The sequence below is a fragment of the Indicator indicator genome, chromosome 1 (assembly GCF_027791375.1).
Source record: "Indicator indicator isolate 239-I01 chromosome 1, UM_Iind_1.1, whole genome shotgun sequence".
Taxonomy (NCBI): Eukaryota; Metazoa; Chordata; class Aves; order Piciformes; family Indicatoridae; genus Indicator; species Indicator indicator.
The window spans coordinates 96,954,846-96,978,942 of record NC_072010.1 but is presented as its reverse complement, the minus strand read 5'-3'; the positions used below and the strand labels follow the sequence as shown (position 1 = coordinate 96,978,942).

Here is a 24,097-nt window from a genome sequence, read left to right as displayed (position 1 = left end):
TGCTCCAGCAGGTCTATGCTCCTCTTGTGTTGAGGGTCCAATAGCTGGACACAGTATTTCAAATGAGATCTCAGCAGAGCAGAGCAGAGTGGCAAAATCACCTCTCTCAATCTGCCACCCATGTGTCAGTGTGAGCTGAAATTCCACCCCCACGGACAATAACCAGGCTAGCTCAGTCTGGAAGCAAATGAAAAGCTGTATTTACAAGCAAAGTCTAAAATCTACAATGAAATGCAATGAATATGTACAAATATACAAAATTCACAACATTCACAAATATATACAATCAACAGAAAAAGCACAACCGATCTCCCTTTGCTTCCCCCCAAGGGGACCCTCCCAAAGGGGCCTCTCTCTCTCCCAGGAGCTTCCCCCCAGAACCCCCCGACAGAGAAGCAGAGTTAGTTAAGCAGAAAGTTGTTAACTTAGCTGCCAAGGTCAGTACGTGTTATCTTCAGCCAGAAGGGAAGAAGAAACAGCAGCCAGACAGCCCAGCAACTGCCCCCACTGCCGAACGCAGAATGTGCCGAATGCCTACTTCGTTTTGGGTAATAGTTCTTAAACATTTCTATCTATCCAATGGAAGTGTTTAGAACAATTGTTATTTTGCTTTCTTACACCCAATAGTGACTTATTTACATTCTTTCACTTTCTCTGTTCTGAACTTTGCAAGGAAAAATTAAAAAGACAGTTTCAAACCATCACAACCCATGTTTCTTTTGGATGCAGTCCAGGATGCAATTTGCCTCCTGGCCTGCAAGCGTGCATTGTTCGCTCACATCCAGCTTCTTGTCCACCAGTACCCCCAATTCATTTTCTGCAGGGTTGCTCTCAATTTTGTCAGCCCCCAGCCTGTGCTAATATTGAGGATTCCCCAACCTAGGTGCAGGACCTTGCACTTATTGAACCTCATGAAATTCTCCACAGCCCACCTCTCCAGCCTGTCCAGGTCTCTCTGGATGACATCCTGTCCTTCAGTCTTATCATCCACACCACTGAGCTTGGTATCATCTGCAAACTTGCTGAGGGTTCACTCAATCTTGCTGTCTATATCACTAAGGAAGACATTGAACAGAACTGATCCAAATCAATTAACAGAACTGGTCCCAATCAAATAACAGCTAACTATGGACTTTGTGCCTCTTGTTTGTGTTTTCCAAAAAATACATAGCCCCCACAGCTCTTGGTTTTGGAAATTGCTTCTGATTTATACTGCTTTCACAACTAATTTGTCCCAAATATTTCTCAAACATTATTGTCTTTCTTTGGAATAAAATATTTCCATAATATGGTCTATGAATTTGTAATGGTTTAAATCAGAACAAATTGGGTCAGACTGAACCAGCAGTTTAACCTATTTACCCAACACAGAAGTGAGGGAAAACTAACACATGAAAACTTGGATTGAGGTCCCCCCCCCAAAAAAAAGGTGAGAGAAGAATAGTGTTTGCTGAGCAATACCAGATAAACATAGTACAAAATGCGTAATTACCTTAGCCTATTCACAGAAAAAGCACAGCACAAAGCAGCATCAAGCAGAAGCAAGCAAGCCAAAAGCCCAAGCCAGAAAACTACTCTCCCATCCCTTTTTGTCCCACTGCCATCCCAGAGGAAAAGACAACACCCAAGAACCCAGAAACAGCAACCAGAACAGAAAGCCTCTCATGTTGCAGTCTGAACTTCAAGGTTTGTAATACTTTGCTCCAGCCAGTACTTTCATTTTTTGAAGCTGGTATGACTGCAGCAGATTCAACTCAATCCATGACATAATACCTATTCTCCTTGTTGCATCTCACTTCGTCGTATACAGATTGTTGCACGAGGAGTAACTGTACTGAAATCAGTAAAATTGACCACATCTGGGAAACTCAAAGACTGCCTTCGAAAGTTTCTTTGTATTTACTAAATTCATGCATGATTTTCTCTTAGAAGACTATTTCGACCTGCAGTATATTTATTAATATGAATGCCAGCAGTAATATTTGGAAGATATTAAAGCACACTCATAAGTTAAAAAATGTGCTTCTAATATTAATTAATATGTGATTACAATATGATCAACAAGATTAGGTAAATTCTCATCACAATACAGTGATAAGAAAAAAATAATTAGAAATAATGGTAAATTCATATTCTTTAAAAAGCATTTCCTAGAAATCTTATACCTTTGGTTTCCACATGACCAAGAAGCTTGAAGTAAATTTAGGAAAGTGAATAAAAAGATTTGAGGACCAATCTGAGCCAAGATGAAAATTCTGACAGGAAAGAGTGAAAATTCCAGTAGCACTAGTATATGCTTCCGAAGAGAAACCTGCAACCACTTCAGGCAGTAATCTTCTTGCCTTTCCTTCTTGACCTTCCTTATGATTAATCTGAGACATAACAGTTTGGAGAAGCTGAAATACTAAAGTATGCTTTACTTATTTGGTCTTTCAATATTTTATATTTTGATTACCTGTCAGTCAGCTCCTCACTTTCTCTATACATAAAGTGAAGCTGTCAACAAAAAAATTGGAAAGAACAGATAACCAATCATAAAGAGGATATGGAAAGGCCAAAACCCACCCAAACGTCATTTTAATTGCATTGTATACTTGGAAAGGCAGAAATGAGTCAATGTGGTATGAATTATGAAAAAGAGTAAATTAAATGAGGAGAGATGAGGACAGGGTGACTCTAAAACAGTGTTAACTTTATTGCTAGGAAAATGAGGTGAGAGATGGGCAGAGCAAAAGCAGGAGGGTGAAGCAGGAACACCAGGTGTGAAGACAGCTGATGTGATCCTGCTGATTGTACTTAGGAGGAGATTAAGGAATAAAACCAAGTGTGTGCCTTAAGTTGGTGATGGAACAGGATGCAATTCAAAACCCAACAAAGCAAGGTGGGAAGCATGAATTGAATTGCCAGATAAGCAGAGATATTAAATTCCATCTTCCTAGCAGTTATGAACTACTCTAACAATATTTGTTTTGTAGTTAAAAATATTTACCAGAGAAAACCTCTGCACTAATATTCCAGGAATCTTTCTAACTTCAGCCCCTCTAGATGTCCCTGAAGATTTTTGTTATTTTTTTCACTCATTTTCATTTTCTTTTCCCCTACACTGTCTTTTCCAGTTGGGAAGAAACAAGGAGCTTCTTGGAGCATGAACTGGCTTACCAATAGTAAGAATCAACCCAAGCAATATAAAAAAATGTTGATGCCATCTTTGGACAGTAAAAAACAGTTTCTTCTGAGATACTTAAGAGTAAGGTGTACTTCATGAGAAAATAAACTTTTTGACAATACAGCTCAACAGGAAACATGCAAAATTAGAAGACTGGAAGCCTGTGACTTTCTTTGTTGTGAAACAAACCCAGAGAACTATACACATGCAGACAGTGGGCTAATTCCCAAGTTGCACACTTGGTATATGAGACTCATAGTTCAGATCTCTGAATCAAGGCTTGTGAATGCTGCTGCAGACTGTACATAAGCAGTGCAGATTCCTTCTCCCCATGCTCACCTTTAACATTCCCCCAGACTCCAGCAATCTGCAGATTAGTGGTTTTCTGATTTAACTAAATATATTTCATTATATTTTATAGCTCATGGACTTTTCTTCCATGAATTTACTTCATTTTTTTTAAACCCATTTTGTTTGTGGCTTCCAAAACTTCCCCAGGCAACAATTTTAATTACAAACCATTTTTGAAAAACACTGAGTTTCTTTCTTTGTTCTTTGCTTTAAATACACTTTCTAACTATTTCGTTGAATATACTCCAATTCCTTGTCTATATTAAACAGTGAATAATAACAAATATCACTGATTTGTTCAGCGAAATTCAACATATCTCTGTATATCACAGGAATAGTATTTCTAGTTACAGATGGGAAGTAGAGCTCTGGATAATGAAATTTTAAAACCGAAAATACAAGACTCTGGATAAAATAACAACAAAAAGGAAAAACATATGTGATTTAGAAAGACACAGTCCAAACACCTGAAGGTCTTTAAGTTGCTGAGCCATATCACAGGCAATCTTCTCTCCATCAACAGCATCAGCATTGGTAAAATCACAGCTGTACACACAAAACTGCTGCATTCCTTCATGGCAGAACCCCAGATTGATTTTCCTTTGTACATGTTGAAGTGTGAAGACATTTTCAATGTAAGGAAGTGAAATTTCATTGTGTGAGCAATGATCCAAGGATGGTGATACCTTTCTTTCTTTTTCTCTCTCCCTATCTTTTCCTCTAGCTACTCACTTTTCCCTTCTTGTCTTTTGATAGCCATAACCTGGTTGTGCCTTGTGTTAGAAAGAGATAAAGTTTGTCAAACAGAATCTCCCCATTGTGAACCCATGCTGCCTTCCTGAACTCTAGCCCTTCAGGACTGCCTCGCAATGGACTCTGTCCACCAGTCTCTTAAACAGGCCAAAGACTTCTAGCTGGAAGTCTCGGGTGCTAGTTCTGCTGAAGTTCCTCTTCTCCAACAACTGAGAACTCTATCATTAGAGTTCATTAGATCATGATAAGGAGACTTTCACAGACTATATGCAGTTGTTTGGGAGAATTAGTTTTCATTTTCAGAGAAAACTGGGACTTATAAATATAGAACAATGTTGACAATATTAATATAGATTTCAACACCACACAACAAAAATCAATTATGGAGGAAGAATTTTGACTCTAAAATCTGAAGCCTAACACTAACTGAAATTTGATTTTAATCACTCCAATACAAATGCAAGGCAAGAGTAAGCCTGCTGTTCTATAGGGACAATCCTTAGAGATTGCATTTTTCACTATGCAAAGCTCTTCAGATATACATGTATCAATAGCAATTAAAAGCCACTGAATTACCATATTCTTTGTGTATTTGTGAGCATGTGTGAGCATTGTGTCTCAGTGCAGGTAGAGAGCAAACATATATCTTAAAATATTAACTCAGAAGGGCTGAATTAATCTCTGGTGTGATAACTAAATTACAGATCCTGGCATTACATCAACAATAAATATAGCATATTATTTGAATTTATTTTTAATTTAAACATCTCACTGAGTTTATAAAGGAGTATAAAGCAAGGATGGAAATATTTTTCTAAATAGTTTAAATGAATTTCAAAGGAGAAAGTAAACAATCTAACAAGTAAACTAAAATAGTGATTTTACACATTCAAAAATGACAAAGTTAGTTTTGTTCCCATTTTTGTACCAGGGAAGAGCCCATTTTTAATTTGAGTAACTTCAGCAGAAATTATATTTTTGGAGTTGGCAAAAGCAAAACGAAGAAAAGTTTGAAATCACATTAAAGAAATTTACAGGCAGGTGACAAATAGGAAGAGCTGTATCAGTCACTAAAGAATTTCCATTGTGTTAATGTAGTATGTTAGTACTTCTCACAGTATATTGAAGAAAATAAAACAGTTTGTGCAAGGTCATTGCAAATACAAGATGCATCAACCTGCTGAAGTTCCTATAGTAACACAAATGTGTTTTTGAGCAGCAGGTGAATTCCTGCAAAAGACTTGAAAGCTATTAACAGCTTGGTAAGAAGAACATAGTAATAGGTTGTTAATGCAGCCTCCTTGACAAGTACAAGGGGAAACTATTAATACTAATACATTAAAAAAAAGAGAGAGAGAGAATTTTTATGTTATGTGTTTGTTTTAATCAACAAAAGAAATATTAATGATTTTATTGGAGTACAAAACAAGCAAAATTGTGTGGGAGTTATGGAATTCCATACACTTTCTATCAATTCAAGTTGGTTAAAGAAGCAATGCATTTAAATGGGAAGCCCCTCTAATGTTGATTTTTCATTTCACCAGCAGTTCACCACCACCAAACCCAGAGCTTTTACTTAATGCATATTAAAATGCTTTTACTAATATTAAACATGGAAATAGTAAGTTTTATTGCATGAAAATGGGATGGGTCTCCATAAAAGCTTCCTTTTCCCTTTGTATTTTTCTCCTTCTAGAATAACTGCATTAGAGGCAACACTACTAAAATAAAAGAGTTTCTTTATATTATGCAGTCAGTGTGTTTGTCCCCATTTCAATATGAAAAAATGTTAAAAGCAGTAAAGTAGTAACAATCCGTCCTTTTGCATGGTTAGTGTGCAGTTGCAATGCAGTCTCAGAAATAGAGAGAGAAAAAAAGGAACTTTCTCATATTTTCCACCCTGAAAGAATACTGGTCTCTTTACATGGATATCCCTAAGTATCTTCAGAATGCGTTAAAGACGGCAGGAAAAAAATGTAAGTGAAATGGTACTTCATATCAGAACATTCCTTCATTTAGACAAAGACACAATCTCACTTATGTCCCAGAGTACATATCTTCTTCATTTAATATGTGAATCCACCTTTATGGTTGTGAAAGAAGACTTTTTGAACTCTAAGTAGCTTCTGTATTATGAAGGCACTGTTCTAGCTTCAGTTTTTAAAATAGTTTGGGCTCATAGATGAATACTTTGGAGAACTTTAAGCTGGTTCTTATTTCAAGAAGATCTGGAGGAAACACTTTTACAGGTTTTAGAGAAACGGAGACCTGGACACTGTATTTAACTTACAAATAAGGAAATTATTTTGGCTATCTTTTGGCAGATATACTAATTATATTTAGGTCATTGCTCATGAGACTCACCATTCTCCCAAATTTTGATTTTTGAATATGTGTTAAGGCACCTGAGGAAACTACAGCTCTGATTTCAGATATTACTAAAACTTACTGCACCTAAGCTCAAAGGCAAAGACACTGGTTAATAAAAATATCAAGAACAACAATAATAAAATGTTCTAAGTTGAGAGTACATTAATTCAGGATTAAACATGTTATATTTCCTACCACTTTCTTTTGTGCAATCGATATATTCTATCTGAAGAAACAACATTTCTTTTTTACAATGTTCATCAAAATAATCTAAAATTTGTTCTCAGGCGGGAGCTTAAACTTTCTATAATATAGCTGATATTTGACTCTAATTACATGCTTAAGATTAATAGCCAATTTCTGTGGTTAATATTATTATTCTTGCTGTGTCAACAAACTATTAAATTTTTTTCTGAAGTTCAGAGACTGAATGACTAGTAAATTTTTTTTTTTAATTAGGAATCAGTCTATGCTATCAGTGGATTTAGCTTTCTTAGCTTTCTTCAAGGTACAGAACCAGCTCTGTTGCTTTGTCTGTACACCTCCCACGCCTTTGAAAGAGTTTGAAAACCATTTACTCAAAACCATTAATGCATTTTTACTACATTTGCACATCTCTCCTAGCAGTTGCTAGAATAAACACTATATATGCAATTTTCCTTGGGGAAAATGGTATTAGCTACAGACATAAGATCAGGAGACCGAACTATGCTTTTTAAAAAATCAGATCCACTAGGCTTGCTTAAACAGCATTATATTTCTTTTTGAGATATTTTTGGTTCAGCAGAAGTAACAACAATAATAATAGGCTACTTCGTTATTAAATAAAAAGATTTGGAAACTATCTCTGAGTAATTGACAACAATGATTAGGAGGCTAGCCTAAGCAGGCATCTAATGGAGAAGGCCTAGGTCAGAAATTCTTTGATAAACCCTTTGCTGCATGTAATTGATATTTAGAGGCCAGATTTCTTTTTCTCCTAATAGTAATTATATCAATGTTACAATGTGAGAGCTGAAGTCCCCCTCCCACACTGACAATGACCAGGCTAGCTCAGTTTGGAAGCAAATGAAAGCTGTATCTATAGGCAAAACTACAATCTATGATGAAATTCAATGAATATATACAAATATACACTATTCACAACATTTACAAATATGTACAATCAACAGAAAAACACAACAAAGCCCCTTAGGCCCCCCAAAAGAGAGGGGATTGTGTTTCTTTTTCCTCCCCCTCCCAGAGCAGGCAAAAAGGAAGAAAGCCAAGAAGCAGAGAGAAGTTTGTTAGACCTAGCTTGCAAAGGTCAGCATGTGTGTTATCTTCAGCCAGAAAAGAAGCAGGGAGACTGAGAGAAGATGGACTGTGAGACTACCTGACTGCCCGACCTTGTTTTCTGTCTCTCCAATGGAAGTGTTTATAATAATCATTATTTTGCTTTCTTACATCCAATAGTGATTTATTTATATTCTTTCACTTCACTCTGCTCGAACTTCGTGAAGAAAAATTAAAGACAGTCTTAAAACCATCACAATCAGTGTCATTGATAATGGCTGTTGCAATGTACTTAGATTCTTTTCTGCAGGCAAAAATTATATCTGGTCAGAAAGCCTCATAATTATTCACTCTAATTTTCAACAGTTCTGAGACCTGTATTTTCCTCTTTTGAGAAACCAAGGCTTTTACCAGTCTTCCCTTAGGACACTAGGTTAATAACAGAAAACTGAGAAGCTTGTTCAACATCACTGACTATGCTAAAGTAAGCAAGGAGATTTCATTTTAATAATTACCTCCCAAAGCATATTTGTAGTGATTATTATCAAAAAATAATCAGCAGACATGATTCATTTCCCTGGAGCTCTGAATGTCTGAGAATGCCAGAGGCACTCCTTGAAGGCCTGACATCTCACTGCAAAATGCTCATCTGCTCTTGCAGCTATGGTCAGATACTAAAAACTGCTTAATGCTACTGTCCAAAAGCTCTTATATATCCAAACTGTTCAATGCTCTTGTTTTTACAAGAATGTGCTGAAAAAGTTATGAAAATGTATTATTGCCTAAGCCCCACATTTCTGTCTTCTAATCATATTAGAAACATTTTACTTTAAGGCAGCAGACTGATACTCATTGTAGTGAAGGCATCAGATGCCCAGAATTATGCCTCCAGATACCAGCTAACTTGTCCCAACATGTTCTGGGAAGTCCCCCCTTCCACCCTCCTTTCAGGAGAGGAGGACAAAAGGCTCAGGTGCCAGCCTGTCTCCTAAGGGAGTAAACAGCTGCAGGCACCCATCTCAATGGCATGCCTATGCTCTGTCCATCTAAGGGCATAATTCTAGCTTCATCTTTTCTATAGGTGGAAGCAGGTTGTTGGCAAGTGTGCCCATTGGCTAGCTCCAGCCTCAAGAATCTATAAGTATTACTCCATTTGTTGCTACTGTGCTCTCTCCTTTTGCTTTCACTCGTTATGCAACTCACGATGCGTCCGCTGTAAGTCTCACATGCAAGCATACTGGAAGCCTCTGCAAACATGGGAGCCAGCCCACCGACCTTGCTTCGAGGAATCAGCAAATAGGATGACCCCTTCGCTGATAGGACATCAGCGTCGTACATCCGAGAGAGGTTGAAATCAGACCCAGTCGAAAGGACTGAGGGAAGCCCCGAGAGAGGGTAAGCATAAACCCAGAAGGGGAAGGACCTAGCCCGAAACTGGCTAAGTCCAAAATCTGCTGCAGCAATAAGCAACCAAGTAAGCAGAAACGCATCTTGCATAGCCCCCGCCATCCATGGAATATTCATAATAATAAAAATAATAATTTTCATAATTCATATTGTCATAATTCATAATTAATAATCACCATCCTCCATCCCTAATCCCCTCTCCATGACAATCATGCCTCAAATAATTTCAATAATTGAAAAATATTACAAAAGTAAAGACTGCTTTAGAAGAGAATTATTAGCATGAGGCTAAAAGTTACCTGAACAATTCAAAGCTAACAGCACAGTATTTTATATGGAATTGGCTTACTGACTGTCCAGGCACTTGAAGTCCTCCTACGTTCATCCCTATTGCTATAAGCCTTTTCCTGTTCCCCAATCTTGTCACTGATGTTAACATTGAAGCATGAAAGATTATGAAGCATGCTATGGTAGGTATAGCAACAATGAAAGAATGTGCCCATAGAAAGAAACAGTACATGCTAAAAATCTCCAGAGACAACAGTACCAAATGAACTATGGCTGCTCATGAATAATGTCACACAGTCTGCCAGCTTCCTTCATGTGGATTTGATCTGGTGCCAGTATTATTCTTCATGATCTAAAAATCTAACATAGAAGCAAAATTTTAGCAAAGAAAGTAATAGTTGGTGCTTAAGGGAAATAAGGAAGTTAATACAGTTGTGTCTAAAAAAAGTGATTGTTCTGACTTGTTAAACATTATGTAAATTTGTAATTAAAGAGGTGGAAAAATTAGAGCAGTTTAGCTATAGTAAGTAGTGGGGAGGCTAAAGGTCAGTGCACCTCACACATGCCACACAGACCTCACAGAACAGTATAGGGATATAGAACAGAAATGACTTTCCAAAATATCACCCAGAAATTCAGAGGATTGTCTGATCTACATGATGTGGCTTCTAATAAGAAATATCCATGACTTGTCTAACTGGAAGATGTATGGTTCTTGCATGCATGTTTAGGAATTTTTGTTCTCACAGGCCAAGTCAGCTCTCTAAATATGGCCTAAGCCAGATTATGTTCCTGTACTGATTTGAGGCCAGACAGATCCTCTCTTGCCCCGAGAGGGACAAAAGAATGACACTCACACAAATGGATTGGAGAGTGATGGAAAGTTTAAATGGAAAAGCAATTGGTGAAACTACAAAAACTGCAAAGCATAGTGACAAGAATATCCCAAAGCATACGGAGCCCCTTACACAACACTCAAAGGCTTCCCAATTCTTCCCTTTTCCCACCTGAGGGTATACCCAAAGTCCCCAGGGGTCTTTCTATCCCTCCCACCCCCTGCTAGGCTAGTCTCAGGCTGGCCAGGTCTGAGACAGCTGCCCCCCCCTCCTTTCTCCTCCTGGCATTAGGCCTAGACAGGCCTAGAGGCCTTGAGATACTCCCCCACCATTACCCGATAAGAGAGCATCTCACACTGGAGCAGCGAGGGAAGAAAGATGAAGACAATGACTTTGCAGATGGATTTATAGGGCGCAGGATTTATGGGTAGAAATACGCCGTTTCCTGTGTCCATCTTATTGGGTGGACACTCAGAACACCGGAGGTATAGCTTATGTGGCAACAACAGGAGGCACCCAGCCTGAATTGCCACAGTTCACTACAGTTTTGGCTGGAAAGCTGCAGAACAGTGACCTCTTGCCAGACAACCATATAAATGCGTGCCTGTGTATTCCTAAATAAGAAACTAAAAATCTATACAGTCCATATAGAACTAGTTCACAACAAAGTTTTGTTGTTGTCTCAAGATTTTGATTTTTAGTGACAGATAGAAAGTCAAACAATATTTCATGAAGTTATAATTCTGAGTATTTAGTAGCCATTTGCTGAAGAAATGAAGGTCATACGGGAGAAGGTACTTTAAAGAAGACACATTGCTGAGCTTTATTATATTTTTAAACTAATTTATGTGTTACATACTTATGGCTTATTGACGACCTTATATAGCTTTTCTTTGTACTTTATTTTGTTGTTATTTGGTAAAATCTTTCTTGGAAGATGTGAATAATTTACACAGAGAAGGCTTTATCTTCCAATGGTGTCCAATTTGTACTGCACAAGAGTGCATATACAAGTTTCTTGCATATTTGGAACAGTTTATCCTCCTTCTGTTTTTCTGCATATGCATGGAAAATAGTTCCAGTAGTTCATGCTTGTATGATGTTTAAATCTTGCAGAGTTCTTGAGAGTTTCACTCTGATTGTATTGATACAGCTGGGGGATGGAGTGGTTATATTGTATATCAGAACAAAACCTCTTTTTTTTAAATGTAAATGACAGGTAAAAAGGAACAAGGACAGGACTGCAAAAGCTGTTCCATTTTAAAAAATATTTTTTTTATTAGTACCTGAGACTATTTATTTCTGCCTTTTTCTTAACTCCTTAAGACATTAATAAAACTTCCGAGCTTTTCATACTGATGTTCTTGAAATTTAGCCACATTTTTTTATTCTTCAGTAGAGGGATGTCTCTTGAAAATTCATGCTAAAATATAGACAATTATTTCTCTTCTGTCACATTTCTTATGACTATGCAACACCATTCCAATTTTGTCAGTGCTGCTGAGAATGAATGCTGTTGCCTGCATATTTGAGGGTTACTGAGAAGCCTCAAAAATTACAGTTTCACTTGCTATAACTAGACCCGATGTTACACAAACCAAGGTGAAGAAGAATGAATTAACTGAAACTATCGATAATGAGCTGTGTTAGGAAGCATCCCTCTTTTTCTTTAATATACAAAGTCCATTTACATTTGACCACTCTACTTACCCAGTGTTTTTTCAACATTATTTAAATATAATTATAGTGGAATAAACTAATACTTTCTATGTTTTCTAACTTAATTGGGAAACAAGCAGACTGACTTGCAGTACTAGATGATTTGTCTCCTCTGCTCTACAATTTGGGATCCAAAATCTTGAAGATCTGTCACATACCTGTTCCTCTGACCTAAGAAGAGATTTTCTTACTGCTGTTGCTGGATTGTTTATCTCTCATTCTGTCTGTTATATATCATTGCCAGGGAGCATGCTTGTTCTAACTTATTAACAAGAAAATAATGTCTGTGCACCAGTACTGGAAGATAACAACAGTGCTATAAAACATGACAACAGCAAATGATTCTTTTTTTGTTAGAAACAGAAATGAGTGGTTTAATATGCATGTATCAAAGGGCTGTGAAGCCTGTGTATGTAGTCTTAGAATGGAAAACTCTAAGCAATGTGTAGACCTCTAAGGACAGCTATTTGTCATGTCACTCAATGTTGACAGATATTTTCAATCTATTGATAAAGGATTTTTATGAACTTAATAATGTGACATCTGTATAAATGATTTTTGATCTTTGACATTGTTCCCATTCAGATGAATAAAATCTCTCAAATTCTCTTGTTTAATTCACCTGGTTATTATTTGAAATAACAATAAAGGAAACAAGAGCAACTGCTCACTGCGGTAACGGATTAAAACCTCAAGGACAGGAATATAAGGTTTCCTGGCCTTGGCTACAAAATATTCTAAGCAGTCTGTCTTCTCCTGTTAGCTGTGATACTTAAGTTGTTTAGACTTTTGTCCCAGTTTACCTTTTTTTTTTTTTCCCCTGCATCATATAAACTTCAATTATTAAATCTCAATACAGAAGTGCAGCCAAGGATGAAATTTCTCAGATATTTACAGGGCTTAACATTCCTAAATTTTTCCTTCATGACTCAGTTTATATTTGTGTTCTTTGTGATCTTCTCACATATCCATTAGCTTATTGTGACTTTCAGATAGGGTCAGAGAAACAGCAAGTACTGACTTAGCAGGCAACTGTTTAAAATATGAACACAAAAAATTCCCTGGCTGTGTCTTTAGGAATGAAGGCATGGATTAGCCCTAAATTTTACACTGGTACAAGGCCACACAGCCAACTGGAAAGGATAAAATATGATTTGTGTTTTGGGAGAAGCAGACTTCAAATTACATTTTCACATGACATGCTACATCTTGTGCACCTTTGTACCTTTACTCATAATGCATATTGCTACCCTCTTTTTTAGTAAAATCACATTAATTTCACAGAATGCCAGAAATTTGATATGACTGTAATGCAGTTTCTCTCTCTTCATAACTCTCTAAACAAGGCTGGTACACACTAGCATTTAAGCAGATTATTGCTAGGTAATACTGCAAAATTAAATCACATTGACATTCATTTTAACTGTATTGTTCCAGTGTCACACGAATGTAATAAATTTTTACAGTCCAAAATATGTTCAAACTCACGATTCTTTATTGATGTTTGTAAATTAATTGATATGAGACAGGTATATCTACTGCATACTTACTGCTCTGCTTGATTGTGATGTGAAAGAAGACAGTTATTAACAAGTTAGAGGTAAAACAGCAAAAAATCATAAAATAAAATAAAATGTCTACTTATACAGCATTGTATGCAGGATCAAGTGAAATGTTTAAAGTATTTTTAATTAAATATTAAAATACAAAACATACTTTTTTTTTAGGATCTGAGTTTGGGGATACTATAAGTGAAACCTACTTTCTCATAGTACTTGATCTCGTAGTCCACAACTGCTCCATGGGGAAAGTCCGGCTCTTGCCAGGAGAGGGCAATGCTGTTTTGGGAAGCCCAGTCCTTTCTTACCATACCTATCAAGGAGGGTGCTGAAAGGGAAAAGGATAACTAAGGGTTAAAGACAAAGCATACTTTTATCCTTTCATCCTACTGTCTTAGGATACCAGCCTGAGGTAACTTTGAGTGACGTCCAGACAGAAAAGCATCACAGATGGCAATTCTCAGGGAAACCATATAACTTGGAATTAATGTCCCAAGTGCATACTAGTAACTTCTTTGTTCAGTGCAGACCAGTTTCTGAAAAAAGGCTACATATAAAAATGTGGAAATAACCACCTGTGCCAGTCCTCACTGTCAGCTGTGTACAACCAGGTTGCACTGCTGGCTCCTAGGACATTATGTCCAAAACCAAATTTCAGAGACAGTAAATTCTACATTCACAATAATCTTCACTAAATGTTAGAATTCCATTGTGTAAAATGTATATTCACTTTACTCTTTGGGGTAAAATAATGTGACACAGCTTGAAACAGATGCAATGAATTCTGTTTCTGCTAGCTGGACTGACAGCAGCAAGGGCATTTGAACGCATAATGAGGTAGCTGTGTGCATGGAAGAGCCAGCTTCTTAGTGGAAGCCAGTGGCAGGGACTGGGTTACAGGGAAACTATGGGGGCAAAGATGCCCCCAAACCTGCTGTAACTGATAATGAAGGTCTGCAACAATGCAACAACAATGAACAACTTCTAGCAGCTTTTGGAAGAGGTTTAACATAGGTTAACATAGCCAAATTATCTCACTTTGGGGTTAATTAATTCTAAGAAACAGATTTTCTGCCCTTTTGGAAAAGAAGATGCACTATTTTCTGTGCAATAATTTCAATCATTGCAAAAGCAGCATTCTAGAAAATGACCTTTGCTTATTTTATTAATCTGATCAAACATGTCAAAAGAGGTCTAATCTTCTCCAGACATGGATTCTGTTCTAATAATATTGATGTGTGGTTTTCCCAAATATTACAAATAATGTTCTTCAACAGTCTTCAAGACAACTGAGTAAGCTGAACAAAGCAGTAATAGTTAAAAAAAAAAGTTCTTCCAGTGTTCATGGATTTTCACCATTTGTCTTTCCACTAACAAATATAAGTTTATTCCACATCCTTCCCCACTTACATTATGAATCTTATTTAACCTGTTCTAAGCTTCCAGGGATCTGTCTCCTAAAATAATACATTTTTATGACTTCTGCTTTTTATCTTTTGAATGAAAGACTCCCTATAAAAACAAAATAAGAATCTGCTTCTGTCACAACATTTCCTGTAAATATTTCAGGACACTGAAGAAATGAAAACAATAAATAAATTCTAGGATGCAAACAAACACTAAAGAGAACAAACCTGGTTGTTTTTCTTTGAAAAAATGAAAACTCTACACACAGACGTTCACATAGCAGTCTCTTTCTCTGTGACAGTGCATTTATCTGAGAGAGAAAATAAACTTCCACCCACTATCTGTCCTCCCTGTGGATGGCTATTCTGCGATATAATGGTCTGGTCCTGTCTGATGTAAAAATAAAACTCCCAAAAGTCTTAAGTGGGTAAAACAGAACTTAGGCAGAAATCTCTACTACAACTATACTTATGTCATTTTAGTCACAAGTCTGATGCAAGCAAATGAAAAAAAAAAGAATTCCTGCCATGCTAAATAAAAGATCAAACTATTTTTCAGGAAGACCTTAACCAGCTTAATATAAGTAACTGAAGAGAACAAAATAACAAATAAATAAATAAATAAATATAAAGCATTCATAGGTTCTGGGCCAAAACATTATCTCTGGGTACATATACTCCTCCCTTAGCTAAAAAAGAAATTTTAAACTTGAAACTGAGGGTGGAGCTGAGCTTTTCTAATATTTCTCCTGGGTAAAATCAGCTACTCCAAACAAGGAACAAAGACAGGGGTCACAGGTGATGGACACCAGTTGGGTCACCTTGAACAGCACATTATGGTTTCATCTCACTGCATTTTGGGGTTCACTGGTCAGGTAACCAAATCCTTGCAAAACTATTACAGCTGATTACAGAAAACAGCAGTTTAAACTATAGAGATATATAATGATATTCTTGGCCTTTCTAGGCTTTTATAATATACTTCAAATTACAACATAGTCTTTATAAACTTTTCAAATGTACAGTACCGCACATTTTTCCTTGGGTTCTGATTTTCAAGTTTATACAGCAGATTATGCATGTTTCCATTCTGAGTTCACGGCAATAACTCTTCCATTTGAGGAAGCGAATGTCAAAACAGTCCTGGCACATAAGAAGATCCTCTCAAAAGTTTGGTGTAAGAAACAGCTCAGATCTTTTTCCTGGGAAACAACTCAGTAGCAAATTAATGGAAGACAATGACTTTAGTCCTCTTGTAAACCAGCTATGCTTGACCTGCACTTGAAACTCAACCCCCTGTACAGCAAGGCTGACATTACACGTGTAGCACTGGTACATAAGGCTATGAATAGAAGAAACATATTTGTGCTTCTATTGGGGTACCTGGCATGAAAAAAAGAATACTTCTTAACAGAATGCCACAAAAGTGCCAGCACTGACTATTAATATGTTCAGAAGAATGAGCCTATATTTGCCATGCAGAGGTTATTTATTCACATCTCAGAGGAAATAATGACTTTTAGGAAAAGGATTCCAGACAGAAACTAATTGTACCACGAAACAAATAAACCAAGTAATTAAAAGCTGCTGCTATCTCAGTTTCTGTTCCTTTAGTTGCTGTGAACTGCTACTAAAAGCAGTACTTTCTATGGAGAAATTTTAGGTTCTTGTAACAGGAGCTCACTAAAGTTACTCAGACCCTACCCATTTATTGTTAAAGCTCTTTTCAACAAGAAAATTGTGAGGCAGGAAAATCTTATTTGCCCACTTACATGACTGCTCTAATTTTCCTATGATGAATGAATGGGAAGTCCTTTTTTTTTAGTTCATTCAAATCTAGTAGCTGCAGAAGAGCTCTGATTTGGTTACCTGATGAAGCTATATGAAAAAAAATGCTTAGAAACTCAGCAAGGCTTTTAATCATTTTAATATCTGCATTTTCTTGCCAATTGATACTTATCTGAAGGATGGTTTCTGGCTCTTGAGTTCAGTGATGATCTCTGTTTTGTAGTGAGGATGCTTTGCACCATCTGTTCTCTGTGTTTCCCTCTGCACTGTTAGAAATTTCTTGAATTATGAATCATCTACAATGCTGTGAGCTCCTTAATTTAACATATTCTGAGAAGTTTCTTTGTCTTTTCCAATTTGTGTTGAATAATGAAAGTTCATGCCATAATTCAGAGTGAGCTCATTTTGTTCTTAATCTGTTTGGCTATTCTTTTTTGGAATCTCTTTTCTCATACACTACACAAAGGACAGAAAACATGCACTTTAAATGATGACTGGATTCCAGTGTCATTTCTCTAAAGACTTTCTCTTCTGAACTTGACTTCCATTATCTGTTCTTGATGTCAAAACAGGTGATCTGTAGAGTTTCTGAAACTTTTTTTTATTTTTCTAATTTTTTCATTTTTCTAGTTTTTCAATTTCTTGTTTCATACCATTTAAAGTAGGCAAGAATTGCCAGCATCTTCCCCCTGGTTTCCAGGGTTGAACAACTTTAATATGGTGTCCATGTGCTAAAGAGAAGCTTCAGACCCAACATCAACTGATGACAAAATATCACTTTATGTCTGTCTGTACATGGAGTACTATACCCCTCTGGTATCTCAAATCTTATTTCTTTGGTGAAGAGAAACCCTGACAGCTGAATGGCTTTTTACTCACTGTCAGAATCGGCCCTACCAGGTATTCACAATCACTTTCTTCTTGCCTACTATCCAAAACCCAAGACCAGCTGTATAATCAATGTCCTCTTTTCTCCTTGCACCCTGTATTGTGTCAGTTTTGGTGAAAGTCAATTGATAATTGTAATAATAGAAAGTTCTTTTGTAAACTAATGCTATATTGAAAAGGAAAAAGTTGTCTAGATATGTCTTTATATTTATAAATACAGCTATACTTAAAAAAAAAACAAGACTGTCAAATTTTTGTCACAACATACATATGTGGTATTTATAATAGTTAATTATAAAGATGTATCAAGGTTCCATTTCAAAGTTTTTTTTCTGGATGGTAAAAACAACATTTGCAGCTTTTTCTATACCAGAAAATATGATTATGTTTAAACAATGTTTTCACAGGATCACAGATCATAGGATCACAGTATGTTAGGGTTTGGAAGGGACCTCTGAAGATCATTGAGTTCAACCCCCTGCCAGAACATGACCATAAAAATCTAGCACAGGTCACACAAGAACACATCCAAATGGGTCTTGAAAATGTCCAGAGAATGAGACTCCACTACCCCTCTGGGGAGCCTGTTCCAGTGCTCTGTGACCCTCACAGTGAAGAAGTTCCTCCTCATGTTGAGGTGGAACCTCCTGTGTTGTAGTTTATATCCATTACTCCCTGTCTTTTCACAGGGTGTAACTGAGAAAAGCCTGTCCCCTCCCTCTTGACCCCCAGCCCTCAGATATTTGTAAACATTTATTAAATCCCCTCTGTGGCAGTTCAGGCTGGGTGCCTCCTGTTGCTGCCACGTAAGTTACACCTCCAGTGTTCTGACTGTCCACCCAATAAGGTGGGCACAGGAAACAGCGTATTTCTACCCATAAATCCTGTGCCCTATAAATCCATCTGCAAAGTCATATTCTTCCTTTTTCTTCCCTCTCTGTTCCCATGGGAGATGCTTCCCTATCAGGTAACAGTGGGGAGTATCTCAAGGCCTCTTAGGCCTGTCTAGGCCTAATACTAGGAGGAGAAGTGGGGGGCAGTCTCAGATCTGGCCATCCTGAGACTAGCCTAGCAGTGTGGGGAGAAGAAAGAGCCCTGGGGGTTTTGGTTCTACCCTCAGGTGGGGAGAAGGAAAGTGTTGGGAGGCCTTTGGGTGTAGTGTAAGGGACTCTGTATGCTTTGGAATATCTTTGCCGCTATGCTTTGTAGTTTCTGTAAAACACTAATTTCTTTTCCATTTAAACTTTCCATCACTATCCAATCCGTTTGTGTGAGTATCATTATTTTGCCCCTCTCGGGGCAACAGAGGATCTGTCTGGCTTTAAACCAGGACACCCTCACAGTCTTCTTTTCTCCAGACTAAAAAGTCCCACGTCTCTCAGCCTTTCTTCATAAAGCACATGCTCCAGTCCCTTAATCATCCTGGTAGCTCTCTATTGGATTCTCTCAAGTAGATCCCTGTCCCTCTTGAACTAGGGAGCCCAAAACTGGATGCAATATTCCAGGTGTGGCCCCACCAGGGCAGAGTAGAGGGGGAGGAGAAGCTCCCTCGATCTGCTGGACATACTCCTCTTAATGCACCCCAGGATCCCAATGGCCTTCTTGGCCATGGATAACTTGTTATCCACCAGGACTCCCAGGTCCTTCTCTCCAGGGCTGCTCTCTAGCAGACCACCTCCTAACCTGTACTGGTGCAGTTTGTTATTCCTTCCCAGATGAAGGAAGTCTAGGTTCTATAACTGTATTAGAATTTCTATACTATTGGACACTGAGTATGATTTTATATTACACATAGCAATAAATTACATTTGAGAGTTTACTCATGATCCCATCCTTGGAAAAATTGTTATTTCAGGGCACAGTAAGAAAAATACCAATTTTAATTCTGATTCTGTAAGAAAAGCAAGTCTGTAAGAAAAGGAAGAAGTAACAAAAACATGTTTTCTTAGGGAAGACATTTTACTCCAGTAACAGATGTGGAAATAATGAATCAACATTTCCTATCAACGATAATGCCTCTAGCATTACTAGCATTTGAGCTATTCACCAAGGAAGAAAAGCCGAAAGTCTTCAATAACTGTTACTAAAGCCATGCATGACATGTATTATCAGTAACTGACAAGGATGTAGTTCTGCTGCCAATCACCTACAGTTTTCATTCATTAGTCCTCGATCAGAGATGCATTGCATCCTTTTATTTTTTTTCCTTTTGTCTTTACTTGTTAATCTTTCTCTTTCTATCTTTGTAGGATAAGGGAAGAGAAACTATTTTCTGACCAAGGAATTCAGGACTCAGGAGCCCTGTATTTATATTCTTTTCTTGTTGTGCTCTAGAGATTCTCTTTAATCTTTTGGCTTAGCAATCCTAAAATACAACACAAATGTCAGTATCTTCCATTATTTCAAATATGTGAGCACTTTCTTATTAGAAATGTATGTGTGTCTATACAAAAGACTGAAAATTACGCACAAATATGCATGGAAAAATCATGGAAACGTGAACATAAATTAAAAACACAATTCATAACCCATATCTTTGTATATTAAAGCTATTGACAAGGCTGAAATACCTTTGGATTTCTGTTGAATTCTGTAAGAAATCATCTTCTTACCATACAAGGCTGCTTCCATTTAGTACAGTGAATAGATAGGGTATTTGATTCTTCATATAATAAAGTCTATTATCTTCCTAATCACTTCAGTGCTAATTCACAGTGATAATGCTTGGAGGGATACTATTGCTAACACTAACCTTGGAGTTCAAAGCTGAGCGTGGACTTTTCCTGACAAGAGCCTGATAAGAGCCAACAAATTAAGAAAATTGGGGTGAAAATTAATGTTTTTACTTTACTTTCTTACACTAATTCCCAACTGTTTGCATTCAAACAACATAACAGTATGCTTCATTTGAAGCACTTCATTTACTTAAAAATAGGCCTCCAACAAGCTAAAATTATCATCTGTTTGCCTTTGCTTGCTCAGAAATGGTGGATGGAAGACATATGAACCTAACACTACCGTTAAAAAATAGATTCTGCTGCAGTGCTGTGGACTAAAGGTCATGGTAGATGCAACCCTTAAATTTCTGCTAGGCTAAACATAGATTCAACATGTTTTTTTCCTATTATGTTCCATAATGCAATTCTTTCTTCTGTGCTGCTTAATCTCTCTCTGCTCTACTGTCAATCTGATATATGAAAAGAGTAATTATTTACCCATACAGTTTTTCAATGCTACATATTTTCTTTCACTTACAGAATGTGCTGCCATCCAATATTTTGCAAGCGTGAGACAGAAGCACTTCTAGATCTTTTCCTCTAACAAGACCTGCTCAGTCCCTGATTCTTCAAAATGATTTACAGTAGAAAATACTTAAAAGCAATTGTATAAAATAAAACCTTATCAGCTGTCAGTCAGCCTGAGTGGATATTCTGGTCTCTCTCATGTATGTGCAAAACTCTCCAAGTTAAAGAACATTGTGAGGTAGCTGACATATTTTGTAATGTAGTGAATAATTTAAAATATTTTAATATTTTAATAACACGTTTCTTTAAATAACAGTAGCTAAAAAAAGATTTAAAATCACACCAATGTCTTAAGGAGTTACTGTATTTTTGAAAGAAGGGGAATGAATGAAGTTCAACAATTGTAGTGGTTCAGGAAATTATTTCAGGAAATCACATGCAAACAAAAATAATCTGCAAAACTGAATAGGTTCCCTGCCAAATCAATGGAAATCATGCCAAATCATACCATAGCAAAGGGATTTGTGTCAGAATAAGCAGATTCTTGGCTCCCTTACATTGCCTTTTATTACTGGAGCAGCAGGAGATATTACATCGCTTACAGACCGAATAGGTCACTGTCATTCCTGAGGAAACAGCTCTCCCAAAATTAGAGCTTCTCTGCTCTTATTTGGCAGTACAAAACACTATGGTTATGTGGCACTGGTATAGCAACCCACGTCAGGTAGCAACAACATATGTGGTTGAATGCAAGAACATGGCAACTTAATTTTCTTAAATTCACTTAATTTTCTTCTTTCAGACTTTTTGTTCTGGATCAAGGAGCATATTATTTGATGGCAGAAGGAAGGGTTCAAGAGACATCTCGGGCAAATAATTTCCCTTTTTATCACCTCTTACGATGATTATTAAACCCTGTTGTGGTACCTACAGCAGAAGTAATGGAAATTTGTGCTCTTAACCAGTAGATTTGCTGCTTTCACAAGCTCAAATGTTAAGTGTTATATTGTTCACTGTTTCTCCTGACTCAGACATTGTGGCAAACTCCTGATTGTCAGCCACTGCCAATTGAAATTGGTGTGCATGGTCTTTCGGGGAAGTACTACTGATATGGATTCCTCTTAAGAATAAAGGCAGAACAGCTTATAGGGTTTCCTTTTTAGAAAATCTGTACTAAAAAAGAAGGCGGTAAGGCAGATCAATTTATCAGCAGATTGAGATTGTTACTATAATGACGTTAATCAGCATGAAGAAAGGATGTGATGTGCTCCAGACAATGTATTATTTAAATCATAAATATTGTGCCAGCACTTCTAGATGCCCTGTGATGCGAGGACAACCTGTGGTGACACATTTCTCTGGAAAACTTTGCTTCCAACTTCCTAATGTAAACTGGCAATTGCTATAAATTTATTAGAAATACAACTTGAGGTTAAGAAGACAGCGGTTTTTTGCAGGAAGGTGTCATTATAGAAATAGAAATGTAAGTAAGTCTCATTCAGCAAAAACCTCTCCAGGGTCAACTGGAACCAAATTACTCTGCAGAACTTCCTGCTGCTAAATTGATCTCAGAATTTTGAAAATTAAATAAGCAGGTTAAAAAGCACTAGGAAATCTGCAATCTTTCCACTCTACTAATTGCTACTCATCCTGTGATGTAACAAAGACAAACCTAAAATGTGCACTCACTCCAGCAAATCTTTCCTGAACTTGTTTATATCAGATTGTAGGTAATTTTCTGTGAAGCAGTACTTTATAGGTCAAAAGAGGTTTTTCTTTTAGCAAGAAATTAATGAATATTTTATTTTGTGGCAGTTTAGGCTGGACGCCCCCTGCCACTGCTACATGAGATACACCTCTGGTGTCCTGGGTGCCCACCCACAGGGGTGGACACAGGAAATGGCGTATTTCTACCCATAAATCCTGCGCCCTATAAGGCCATCTGCAGAGTCATTCTCTTCCTCTTTCTTTCCTCTGCTCCCATGGGAGATGTCCTCTCTATATCGGGTAATGCCGGGGGAGTATCCTCAAGGCCTCTTAGGCCTGTCTAGGCCTAATGCCAGGAGGAGAATGGAGGGGGGTCAGTCTCAGACCTGGCCAGCCTGAGACTTGCCTAGCAGTAGGAGGGGGGGGAAGGAAGAGCCCTGAAGGATTGGGTAGACCCTCAGGTGAGAGGAAGGGAGGACTGGGAAGCTTTTGGGAATTCTGTGAGGGGGTTCTGTATGCTTTAGGATGTTCTTTTCCACTATGCTTTGTAGTTTGTAGTTTTCTGTAGCTTCACCAATTCGTTTTTCCATTTGAACTTTTTCCATCACTCTCCAATCCGTTTGCGTGTGTCATTCTTTTGTCCCTTTTGGGGCAAGAGATGTTCTGTCTGGCCTCAAACCAGCACAGATTTTAACGTCTTTTGTGAACCTTTTTAAAAAGCTGTGTTTGTTGGCATGTGCAGAAAATGTCAAGCTGCTGTACTCCAACATTTTGAATGAATATGTGTAAGTGCATGGAGATGCATCTGATACTAACTTAAGAAGTAGATCAAATAATTCCCTGCAAATGATGATTTTGACAAAGCATTTTCTAGATCATAGTGTGCCCAAAATAAATATGCCTCAATAAATTATTTTTTTCATTGATATTACAAACAAAATTATATACTATATAATAGCTAAAATTATTCCAAAGGTATACTTGCATCTGTTAATTACAAAGAATCACTAGATAACAATAAACTCTATGGTGTAGCCTATCTCTGTCTATCCTAGGTTCAAGTATCTTTTAAACCTTTATATTTAGACCTTTGTAAAGAATAGCATGTCCTTTTAAACTTTGTCATACAGACAACAAGAAACACTCCTAGAAGGCCAGTAGTCAATGGTTTGTACTTAATTGTGTTCAATTTCTAGTTAAGGAGGTGGGTGGAATTTATACTACTCGGTTCAATTTAAAAACTAGGATTTAGTTTTGGCAACCAGCAACAGAACAAGAGGACACAGTCTCAAGCTGTGCAGGGGGAAGTTTATGCTTGACCTTAGAAAGAAGTTCTTCA

The 24,097-nt window shown here is 37.3% G+C and overlaps 1 protein-coding gene across 2 annotated transcripts in view; it reads right to left on the bottom strand.

Moving 5' to 3' along the window:
- The window catches only part of LOC128974830 (ephrin type-A receptor 6), a 604,268-nt gene that overhangs the window by 158,148 nt on the left and 422,023 nt on the right, over positions 1 to 24,097 (bottom strand). For both annotated transcript variants that reach the window (XM_054391568.1, XM_054391575.1), the window contains one exon: positions 13,928 to 14,052. In XM_054391568.1, the coding sequence (XP_054247543.1) occupies positions 13,928 to 14,052 (125 nt within the window). The remainder of the gene's footprint in view (positions 1 to 13,927; positions 14,053 to 24,097) is intronic.